This window comes from Berghia stephanieae, chromosome 3 (genome assembly GCF_034508935.2).
Source record: "Berghia stephanieae isolate SIO BIC M18660-M18661 chromosome 3, UCSD_Bste_1.3, whole genome shotgun sequence".
NCBI lineage: Eukaryota > Metazoa > Mollusca > Gastropoda > Nudibranchia > Aeolidiidae > Berghia > Berghia stephanieae.
In genome coordinates, this window is record NC_088362.1 from 68,544,221 (window position 1) to 68,556,667 (window position 12,447).

Consider the following 12,447-nt stretch of genomic DNA (forward strand, 5'->3'; position numbering starts at 1 on the left):
AGAAGAGAAGAAGGAAGAAGAAGAAGAAGAAGAAGAAGAAGAAGAAGAGAAGAAGAAGAAGAAGAAGAAGAAAGAAGAAAGAAGAAGAAGAAGAAGAAGAAGAAGAAGAAGAAGAGAAGAAGAAGAAGAAAGGAAGAAGAAGAAGAAGAAGAAGAAGAAAGAAGAAGAAGAAGAAGAAGAAGAAGAAGAAGAAGAAGAAGAAGAAGAAGAAGAAGAAGAAAAAGAAGAAGAAGAAGAAGAAAGAAGAAGAAGAAGAAGAAAGAAGAAGAAGAAGAAGAAGAAGAAGAAAGAAGAAGAAGAAGAAGAAGAAGAGAAGAAGAAGAAGAAGAAGAAGAAGAAGAAAGAAGAAGAAGAAAGAAGAAGAAGAAGAAGAAGAAGAAGAAGAAGAAGAAGAAGAAGAAGAAGAAGAAGAAGAAGAAGAAGAAGAAGAAGAAGAAGAAGAAGAAGAAGAAGAAGAAGAAGAAAGAAGAAGAAGAAAGAAGAAGAAGAAGAAGAAGAAGAAGAAGAAGAAGAAGAAGAAAGAAGAAGAAGAAGAAGAAGAAGAAGAAGAAGAAGAAGAAGAAGAAGAAGAAGAAGAAGAAGAAGAAGAAGAAGAAGAAGAAGAAGAAGAAGAAGAAGAAGAAGAAGAAGAAGAAGAAGAAGAAGAAGAAGAAGAAGAAGAAGAAGAGAAGAAGAAGAAGAAGAAGAAGAAGAAGAAGAAGAAGAGGAGGTGGTGCGGTGGTGTGAGAGCTTTCGAAGAAGAATATATATTTCGAAGAAAAATAATTATTTCACATTATTTTATTTCCGTGTCACATCGGGACGGAACGAAAGAAATATAGAGACTGAGAAATAAGAACCGGAGATATGCATGTGTGTCGGTAGCAAAATAGAAAGAAACCTTCCGGTCCGGTTCGACACACTTCTGTGTGTGCGTTATTTACTGACTATGTGTGTGTGTGAAGACGAATCGCCCGAACTTCGCGACCTCTCTCTCGCTGGCTGTGGCACAATAGCCAAGCAGTGAATACATAAACGTCTAGCGAAGCGTGTAGGTGGCATGATAATATTATAGCTAACTGATAGACGGCATGTTTTGTCTTTGATGCGACAAATAAAAAGCTTTTTTTGTTTTGTTTTTTTTAAAGTCGGCATTTGAAACGGAATAAAATCTAATTTTTTCGAGGAATGAAATAAAAAGTCTTTTTTTTTTTTTTAATTGGTTCTGTTCTTTGGCGTTACGAATTTAATTTTTACTATTATCTTTTATTTTTTAGCACTTATAGAGCAAAATCGTACTGTCAGAAATCCGACAACAGACGGAAGATTTACAGGCCTGATAATGAAACATCAGCATAGGCTCCCAATTACAAAGTAGAACACCAGCCATTGACAATATCAACAAACAATACAAAGAGATGGTTGGAAGCATTCAATTGTATCCCTCTCAGGCCATCTCACTCCAGCTACAAGGAGAGAGAGCCACATGAAAAAAAAAACAAAAAAAATTATATATATATATATCGTCTTTTCCATTATCAAGACTTAGCTTGCGTTGCTCAGCTTGTGTTTTCCCAATGGGGCTGAACGAGGTTTATCTCATTCGTTTCTTGAGTCAGACCCTGAGGAAGAATCCCCCCTGAGGATGAATAAAGACACTATTATATATATATATATATATATATATATATATATATATATATATATATATATATATATATATTATATATATATATATATATATATATATAATAGTGTCTTTATTCATCCTCAGGGGGGATTCTTCCTCAGGGTCTGACTCAAGAAACGAATGAGCTAAGTCTTGATAATGGAAAAGACGATATGTCTACTGCTTAAGCCCAGGTCCTCCAGGTTCAATGAAAGGGGACAGCAGATTAAAAATACAGTAAGAGCTTTCCTGCCAAGGAGAGAAGGCTCCTTGTCACCTGCCCTGTAATGTGTGATCCAGAGCTGCCAACACACAATGTCAGTAAATCAGAATTAGACTCTCAGATTAAAAATCAATATTTGGATTTAAAAGCGAGGATTTTTTTCTCTCACAAAGTTAAAGGCAAAAAAAAAAAAATTTTAATAAAAAAATACAAAAATCACAAACATTTTTTCAGCCAAATTTCCACTCTATTGCACACTGCATTGAAATATAAGGATATTGGTTCTCACATATTAATCATTTTTGTATCAGTCTTTTACAATGAGACAATAGGTACCAAAATATATAATCATGTTCAACTGGAAAATGCTATATTCAATTAAAAAAAACCTTTCAGTTTAGCCAGATTACTGGTATAAGCAAAACTACATTATCATGGAATGAATTCAAGGAATATATAGGATTTTTTCAAGACCCTTAAAACCCTAAAAAAACATAGAAAAGGTGGAGTTGGCACAACTCGTGTAATCCAATAAACAATTAGCAAGAAACAGTATTCTTACCCCTTGTTGGTGTCATACATAATTCTACCAGCTAGAGCCTCACTGGAGCGTCGACTGTTGGGTTTAATCATCTTCAAAATCTTCCCTTTCACAGTTTCTACTGCAATGTCTTCAAAAATCACTGTTCCCTCTGGCAGTCGATCTATTTCAACGGCAACTTCTTTATTCTGTTGGCGCATCAAGAAAAAATTATCATTTTTAATCAATATATTATATTTGAATTGTTTGCACAATACCTTTGCTGACATACTTAAAAAAGGTCGATACTCTGTTTTGACTTGACTTAGACTTAAGCCTCTTGATTCCTTAAGGAACATAGGGCTGCAACAGCACTCTACCATCTGACTAGGTTTTTGGAGGTTTTCCTTATCTGGGCCCAGATTTGTCCCGGCTGCCTTCAAATCAGTCTCAAATACTCTATTTTGGTCATAATAATTTCTTTTTATTACATCAATAAATTAAGATGAGCCCATGCTTGTAAAAAAAGGGCTTAAACCTGACTCATCATAAAACTCATCCTAAAAATCGATTAATTTATTTTTACTCCTTTCCAGCCTATTGAGCCAGAATTTACACCAGTTACTACAGCATTTAATATATAGTAGCAAATTGCTTTCTATCCTTCGGATTGACCACTAGTTTATAGCAAAGTACTTGCAGCCATCCAATAGCTGCTGGGTGGACACAGGGTTCAGAAAAAAACACACAGCACCCTGTATGAACCCAGTTTCTTTACCTGTCATGCAAGTGAGCTATCAGGACCCCCAATTTATACTTATACTTATTCATTTTAAAATAACAAGGCATCCATCCCATTTTCTCAAATACTCACATTTCTGATCTGGATACCAAAGGAGACATCATCGCCAAGAATCAAATCATTGATGTCACCTTTCATCTCGCTGTAGTGGAAGAAAATCTCCTTGACAATGTCAGCACGTTCGATGAATCCAAATGAGTCCTTCATGGAGCAAACAACACCAAGATAGCGCTCAGTGGCAGCTTTCACAGATTCTACATTGCGAGCCCTTATTTTTCCATCTCTGAAAATATAAATCACACAAAATAAACACACTTTTAAAACAATTATCTTTGATCTGTCTACCTTTGAGTTTAAGATATGAAAAAAAAATTGTTAGTGAATAAGTATAAAAGGTTTTCTACGAATGTTACAAAAGCAATGAATAAGGGAAACTAAAACTGAGGCCTAGAGACCAGATCAGTGTGTTAGTGTTTTGATTTTTAAGATTTACAAGGCTTGAGACGCACTTAGGTCACATCAGCGCCAGTAAAAAGAGAAAAAGGGAACACTAAAAAATTCTAGATTTGCACTTTAAAGCACCGAAGAATAAGTATGACATAGAGCACTGGTTCAAAGAGGAAACAGAAGTATATTCCAAGAGCCTGCTATCAGTGTACTTACTTTGAGATCACCTAAAAGTCACACCAAGTTCACCAAAACAAGCACAGGATCCCACTGAGTGGAATATACTCAAATGTTTACATAATATATTCAAAACAAAAATTATAATGACAAGAAAGATGATTTACAAGGGGGAAAAAATGACATCTCTCAAAACTAATACTATATTTGACTATTTCTCCCTTAGCCAAGATGTCCAGAACGGCCCACCCAGGACAAAACCAAGTAATCCCAGTCTAAGACAAAGACAGAAAGCAACCTGGATAAGGAAATACAGCAACAATGATCTCCACCCAGAGACATTCCAGTACAAGACATAAAGAAAAATAAGTTAAGAAGAAAGCATTGGACATGCTGGTATGATTAATTTTGAAATTTGATGTAAACTTATGCAATATTGTCATACTGATTACTTCCTATAAATATAGTAGAACACATTTATATTATGACAAGCAGACTTGCAATACATTGATTCAGCTGAAAGACACTTGTTTTTGTTTTGCCTTTTGTTTTTAAGGGTTTTAAAACGTGCGACACATTTTCATTTATGTCATTTCAGTGCCAGAAAAAAAAGAAGAAAATGGGACAGTGATAAGATTCTAGAATTACAATTAAAAGGACATGAGAAATGGTAAGACAAAGGGTAATGGTTCAAATAAGGAACAGATGTAGATTCTAAGAGCATACCATCAATGTACTTGGTTTGCGACCACCTAAAAGTTCATCCAGACACCCACAAAGGACTCCACCAAGAGGAATACACTCCAGTGTTTACAAACTATATCCAAAACAGATTAGATAACTAACAATACATAACAGAGAGATAATTTACAAGGAAAAAAATATCATCTCTCAAAACAAATACAACACAGTTGAATGTTTTCCTCTCAGCTAAGGACTCTTGCAAGGGCTAGGACAAAACCAAGTAATCTCATTCCATGACAAAGAGAGAAAGCAACTCGGAAAACAGATATAGGGGATAGAAGACGCATCATGACCTCCTGCCCACCTCGGGAGGTCAAAGACTCCACCCAATAAAAATGTGTTTAAACATATGTTTGTGTATGTGTGTGATGTTTTGGACTGTTGGAGAAGGAGGGAGGAGAAACAGCAAAGCTTTGTGGGTGAAAAATGTGTACAAAAGGGTGGTGGGAATGACAGAAAAATCTGTGTGTGAAAGAGATTGACTGAAATAAAGTATTAGTGATAATTTAATTTTCTTCCTGGGCTTGTTCATAATCCATAATCTATTTTATATGATATGTGTAAAAATGTATCAATTGAAAAGAAACAAGCATATTTCTGAATTTCATTTTGGCGATATATCTCTGAATAGCAGCCAACTCTCACATTTAGTAAACACAGAATAATCACAATGAAATAATAGCTTAAAACATATTTTCTTTCAGGTTAACCCTTTAAAATAGGGGGGGGAGAAGTGGCAGAGTGGTTAAGGCATGGCACTGTGATCCGGAAGGTCTCAGACTCGAGCCCCACTTCAGGCGCTTTCATTTATTTTCCTTCAGCAAGATTATTTAACCCCCAATTTGCTCACTCTGGACAATATAGGTGATTCCTGTTGATATCAGACATCTTGTTTGATGCATTATCTTCATGGAATGTTAGGTGACTGTGTCTAATTGTGCTGTGGCGGAAGGTGTAATTCTTTAATGAAAATGTTCTAATTTCCAGTTTTACCTAATCAAATAGTATAAAACCTATACTTTACCTTTTATCAGTGGCAATCTGAAATAGAACATCCTCGCCTGTCTTTGGGGTTATATTTCCATTAATCAAATCTTCCAGGCCGTAAGGTAAAAAGAAGCATTCTCCACTATGTACATAGGTAACCCTTCCTAAACCATCATGGAGACCTGGGATTGAACCCTGAAACATCACAGACAAAAAGAAGATTTTCTTATGAGAGAGAGAGAGAGAGAGAGAGAGAGAGAGAGAGAGAGAGAGAGAGAGAGAGAGAGAGAGAGAGAGAGAGAGAGAGAGAGAGAGAGAGAGAGAGAGAGGAAGAATCCATAAAAACTTATCCTATATCAATGGGAATTTGTATGAAAGAAGGAAAATGCATTGGTCCATCTTTCGAATTCAACCAAATGCAAAAATATATCCTAGTTACATAATACTACCGTAATATGTTCTACTTCTAGTGCATACATCTGTTCTTATCATTAGACATAACCTTTTGTAAACTTTTAATGAATTTTCCTTTCCACAAGATAATTTTAAAGTCTTACAATTTTATTTATAACATACCTCCCCCCCCCCCCCCTCTCTCCCCCCAGAGCCATTTACAAAAGAAACTAGACAATTTGTTTTCACTTATAGTTCAATACTCATTATTTAAAACCAGTCATTAAAAAATCGATTTTGCCAAATCGAGCACAAATGAAATCAGCACTTCAGTAATTTGTATGTCCACTGGTAGATTTGATCACTGCCACAACTTTTTGCCTCATTGATGATGTCAGGCGATAAATCGTTTCTGCTGGGATGTCATTTAAAATTGTATTTAGTCTAACAGTTATCATCTGAATTTTTACAGTGTTCCTGTTCATTAAAAAAATATATTTTAGCTTTCTTTTCATAACACCCCTTGTATATTCAATTGGATTCGTGACAGGAGTTTGATAAGCATTAGCTCAGTTTTTCTACCACTAATTAAACGCCCCCCCCCCCCTCCCTCCCCCCACCAAACGCCATTACAGATCCATATATACTCAATTTGTTACTTCAGTAATGGTAGTCATTGAAACCGTCACCGTGGCGTTGATAGCATGAAATTCGTTTGTTTCTGGAATCAACTTCAAAGATCTAATTAGTCCATAAACAAAATGCTGTCCTACACATTCTGCTCCAGAACGACCTTGTGCAAGGGGGTGTGCTTTGGTCGAATTACAGGTTTGTGACTGGTCTACACAATAAACTTTTTTTTTTTTAATTATAGAAAAAAAGGAAAGGAAATAATAGTCATGATTATCTTCATTGCATAGAGTCGTGACTTAATTACAATACATTGCTACAGCTACAGAGAAAACAATAAATAAAATCTAGACCCATTTGCTCTATCCCTTCCTTTTGGACCATATACTCATTCAAGACCATAAATGGTTTGTCTAGATTAGATTGACCAGGGTTGCCAATTCAGAAGGCAAAAATTTACTAAACTTTTATACTTTGACCAACCCTGAACTCCAGTAAAAAGACTTTTCTACTTACTTTTTTATGTGAAGCAGGTAATTGGAAAATATACTGAGGTGTTTAAAACATACTGAATTCCATACAGAAATTGGCAACCTTGAATGATGTCATAAAAATTGAAGTGCCGTCAAATTTCATGCAATTGAGCACAGATATCATTAAAGGACACGAAGCATGATGACAATTTTTCCAATTAACTACAACTTAGAATCTTGAGTTTAATCATGAAAATCTTTTGAAAGCAGCAAAATAGCTGAAAATTTCTGAAAAAAATCCTCAAATCCTGGAATTCCTCAGGTCCGCAGAAGATTATCATCACTGCTATATGACAATTTCTGGAGCTTATATGTTTTGCCTATATTAGAAACAAATTAGTAATCGGAACTGGGTTAAAAATCTTTTATTAACTGTTGTTTTAAATTATTATAGCAATTCACAGTATAAATCGCAACTGTTTGGTTGGCGTATACTACAAATGACAGCTTCTCACATTTTTCTGCTTGGTGTTCTTTGCTTCCATGACAACTGTGCCTTGTACTTTATCTTCACTAAGAATCTCTGGAGAGACAACGTAGTTATCTACCTTGATCACCCCAACAGCTACAGCTTTTCCTGTGCGACGGTCGAAAGACATCTGAAACTCAACTGGCTCTGGAGGAGTAGGAAAATAAGTATGATTTATTTTACATGAGACAATCATGCGATTGTCTTCACTGGTTCTTCAATATTAAGTTTGAATTTCAAAAGAAAATTTATCTATTTATTAATCTTGTTTTATACCTGGAGACTTATTACACTTTTGTTACGGATCCCTGGATAAAAACAGGTTGTAGCAAAATGAAAACCAGAGTAAAGGTTTAATGTATCTATATAGAAACTTAAAGATCCACAGTAAATACTGTGATTCAAATATTCCTTAGTCATTGATTATATTGTACTGACATGCCCAGAGCTTTTTTGTATATAAAGGAACGGAAACCAAAAAAAAAAACATGTTCTCTACATTATATTTGTAATGAATTTTTTTCCAAAAAAATAAAAATATTAATAAACTTTTATTATTTTATCATTGTGACTGTGAAATTTTGATTTTGAGCTGGGGTTTGTTTGTTTTTTAATATCACCTTGTCTATGTTTAAGGCTGCTTCCTCTATTTTTGGTAGACAAAACATGATATCCTTGCAAAAAAAAAAAAATATTAATTTATATCTTACCACCAACTTTCAAAGCTTCAATATTTCCACTGAATTCAGAGTAGTGAAAAAACAGTCTGGCATCTCTGTCACAACATTGAATGAAACCATACGAGTGCTGGATGAGAAAACAAGGAAAAATGGGGGGGGGGGGATAAATGATCAAATCAAATTAAAAAATAAATAAATAAAATAAATCATACAGCATATATGCTGAATGCAACAGCTATCATCACTAAGAAAACACCAAAATTAAGATTAAAACCATTTTTAGTCAATCCTGGCACAGTTAAGAAATGAAAAATCAGTGTATTCACCGATTAAATTTGTACAAGAGGAAAGTCTGTCTATTCATTTAAGTTTATCATTAGAATTCAATTTAAACAGATAAGAAATCTAAATTAGTCATAAAGCAAAATATAACAACATAAATGAGGATCACATAATAAAGACCACCATTATAATACAAATATTAACAATGAATAATAACTTCCTTCCTATGAAAAATAGCACAACCATGAAATCCTCGTCCTACCTGCTTCTTGTCCAAAAGTCCCGTTTCCCTGGCAGGAGGGCCGGTTGGAGAAGTGTTAGCATTGGCTGTCGACTCCATACCTGGCAACACACCAGGGATAGGGGGAGGTGGAGTTTCCGTTTGAAAGGAAATAATGGCTGGGTCCTGGGCTGGCGGCTGGAATTTCTTTATATTTATAGTGGAGAGGAGAAAAAAAATTAATGTTCATAAACATGCAGAATTGTTTTTTTTAAAGTACTAATAAATCAACTCACACTAAGAACCAGAAATAAATAATACAATGATGGAGACTGATACCAATGAGTGACTAAGCAATGGGATAACAGTGGTCTTTGCTTCATATCCAGAAGGTACCGAGTTTCACTACCTAACTGCCCCGGGTAACCTTGTGCAAGTCATACTGCCCAAACTCACTTGGCAGTGCTACACTGCCACTGATGCCTGAGTTACTCCAGACTTCCCTTAGAACAGACCCTTAAGATCAATTTCCCCTTAAAAATGAATAAAGAGGATTTTTTTTTTTTTAACTTATTTGCCCAAACCACACACATTGCAACTTGCTTTGTGAACCATTCAATATTTGACGGTTCGTTATTCCACTCAAGCTGATAAAAAGTATTTAAAGTTGCCATCCCTGCCATTTCTAGAAAGATGGAAATCATTGTGACCAATCAGTGAAGAATTGTTAATTAAATCTTTTTTTTTTCCCTGTAATGACAAATTAAGTGTGGTTAATGAAATCATGTTTTGTTTTTTTTTTAAGGGTTTTACGGAGCTTGCAACACATTAAGGTCATATCAGTGCCAGTAAAAAGGAAGAAAATGGGATAGTAAAAAGTTCTAGAATTACAATAAAGCATCCAAGAAAAGGGAAGACAAAGGGGAATTGGTTCAAATAAGAAACGGGTGTAGATTCCAAAAGCACTCTATCAAAGTACTTACTTTGAGATCACTAAAAGATCATCCAGACACAAGCACAGGTCCCGGCTAAGAGGAACACACTCAAATGTTTTACAAATCATATATAATATAAAGAAAGCATAATACAGTGCATAACAGAGAGATGATTTACAATGAAAAAAATGTCATCTCCAAAAACTAACTATACATTCGACTGTTTCCCTCTCAGCCAGGACCAGGACAAAACCAAGTAATCTCATTCCAAGACAAAGACAGAAAGCATGTTGGAAAACAGATATAAGGGGATAGAAGACAGTATGTACCCCCCTGCCCACTATGGGAGGTCAGGAACCCCACCCAGTTAATGAAATCAAACAATTCAAAAGAATGTGATATATAAATTCTTGTGTTATAAATATAATATTTAACATGGTCACGTCAAGGTAAGTCAATATTGGAGACACTCTGAAAACACATAGTTATCATGTTACTCATTCTCAAACCCGAGAAAATACAACAATAAAAGGAAAGACAGCAGTTAAGTCTGCAGAGCTTCTAAACAGAAGTAAATGAATCATCCATATATTCTGCCTCTAATTTGAAACATCAATCCATTATAATATATAATCTTTCCAAATTCAACAAATAATTGCATGACCATTTATTACTGGCTTTGTTTTTGTCGGAAGGGCTAAAACCAAAAATTTCCCTTGAAAGTCGTTTAGATTTTTTCATTGTTCTCAAGTAATTGAGAAAATTGTTGCTTTTAGGTTTAACACGCTTTTGAATGAACACAACTTAATCTCTAAATTGCAGTCTGCTTATCGTCCCTTCCATAGCACTGAAACTGCTCTTATTAAAATTCACAATGATATCATAAATCACTTATAATGTAAGAAAAATAATGATGTTGTTATCATACTACTCAACCTTAGTGCCGCTTTTAACACAAAGACCATACTCTTTTAATCAACAGACTAAAGACACTGTATGCATTTGGGGTAATTTTCTTCATTCGTTTTCTTCCTAACTCTCTGAAAGGAGTCGATCAATATCTGTAAATCGACATAATAACTTTTCTCCTGATCCCCTCTCTTCTGGTGTCCCTCCCGGATCAGTTCTAGGACCCTCTTTATTCTCCCTCTATGAGACCATTAGGTGGCATCACCTCAAAATGTTATATTGAGTTCCACTTTTACGTAGACAAAAGCCAACTACTGTTTCCCATTAATACAGACAACTCTCTCAACGCTATAGCTAGTATCCTAAATTGTATCTCTGATGTTAATGACTGGATGTGTTGCAATAACATCAGGTTAAATGAAAATAAAACAGAGGTGATGCAAATTGCAAGACATGGCCAGATGGAGTTTACTGCGCTTAACCTGAATTTATCTTGATTGTTTAATTCCCATTACTAAGGACACTGTGAGAGATTAAGGAGTTATATTTGACACTAAATTCTAAATTAAACATATCTGCCCAGATCAGTAATGTTATTAAATCCTGCAATTTTTATCTCAGATCCACTGGTGCTGTTAGAAAGTTTCTTGATATTAATACCACTAAACTTCCTGTTGTCTCTATGTTTTTAGTCTCTTCGATTATTGCATTGAATTATCCCCAATTTGGAGGACCTACACTGGCTACCTGCGAAATTAAGAATAAGCTTTAAAATAGCCTTGTTTTCAATGGCTTATACAATTGTGCTCCTGTTTACCTTCAAGAACTTAGCCACCATTCATTATGAACACAGCTTAAATTTAAGATCTGCTACCCTAAATCTGCTTAGGGAACCCCCATGAAAAATCATTTGACCACCATGACACCCCCCCCCCCCCCCCCCCCCCCCCCAATCACCTACCAACTGTGGAACTCCATGAGCATTGAGACAACCCACATTTTTTTTAAAACAAATAATAATTTAGACTCCTAGTATGTATTTTATTATACCAGTCTGGTTTTTATCTCCTCAGTTTTAAATAATGTGTACTAAATAATATGATATGCTGATATGTAAAGCACAAGTGAGTAATTTGATAGGAACTAGGCCATAATAAATTCATTATATTATGTCATATTATTATATTCTTTCAAAGGTCATTTATGCACAAGTAAAAAGGGAAGTAATGGAATTGTGAACAGACTTTAGATCTTTAAAGCAAGCAGGAAAAAAAAAATGTAAGACAAAATGGCTGAGAAATTTGAAAGCAAAATTATATATGTGTGTATAAGTATAGTCTGAGATATCTAAAAATTCTACATAGACTCACAGGACTTCCACCAAAGGGATTAACTCAAAAGAATACTGTACACATTAAAATCCTCTTCTCAGCAAAACCCTCCAGGTAGGGGCCATAATGAAATCAAAATCTTCCAATAAAAAATGTAATCTTTTATATAGCGCTAAACATTCTCAAAGCACTTTACAATGGGACCCTGACCAACGGCAAAACACGTAACATCTAGAAAGAGACACCACGCCTGTTAGGCGATATTACAATTATTTCCGACAGAGACAACCAACACTGTTAACAGCCAGATACTCATTTTACACCTGAGTACGTTGAGAAAAGGTGAGTAAAGAGCCTTTTCCAAGAACTCAACTATGCACCGAGCGAGGCTCAAACTCAGGACTCTCCAATCCAAAAGCGAGTGTCATACCACAAGACCACATAGTCGCACTAGACGTGTACAAACAAGTGGATACAGGACAGCATGGAAAGAACAAAAGTTGCAACTTCCTGACCC

The 12,447-nt window shown here is 35.1% G+C and overlaps 1 protein-coding gene across 2 annotated transcripts in view; it reads right to left on the reverse strand.

Moving 5' to 3' along the window:
- LOC144968281 (cold shock domain-containing protein E1-like) overlaps positions 1 to 12,447 on the reverse strand; it is a 50,481-nt gene that overhangs the window by 15,857 nt on the left and 22,177 nt on the right. For both annotated transcript variants that reach the window (XM_078906482.1, XM_078906483.1), the window contains 6 exons: positions 8,798 to 8,962; positions 8,284 to 8,380; positions 7,560 to 7,720; positions 5,586 to 5,743; positions 3,266 to 3,476; positions 2,434 to 2,600 (listed from right to left, as the gene is read on the reverse strand). In XM_078906482.1, the coding sequence (XP_078762608.1) occupies positions 2,434 to 2,600; positions 3,266 to 3,476; positions 5,586 to 5,743; positions 7,560 to 7,720; positions 8,284 to 8,380; positions 8,798 to 8,962 (959 nt within the window). The remainder of the gene's footprint in view (positions 1 to 2,433; positions 2,601 to 3,265; positions 3,477 to 5,585; positions 5,744 to 7,559; positions 7,721 to 8,283; positions 8,381 to 8,797; positions 8,963 to 12,447) is intronic.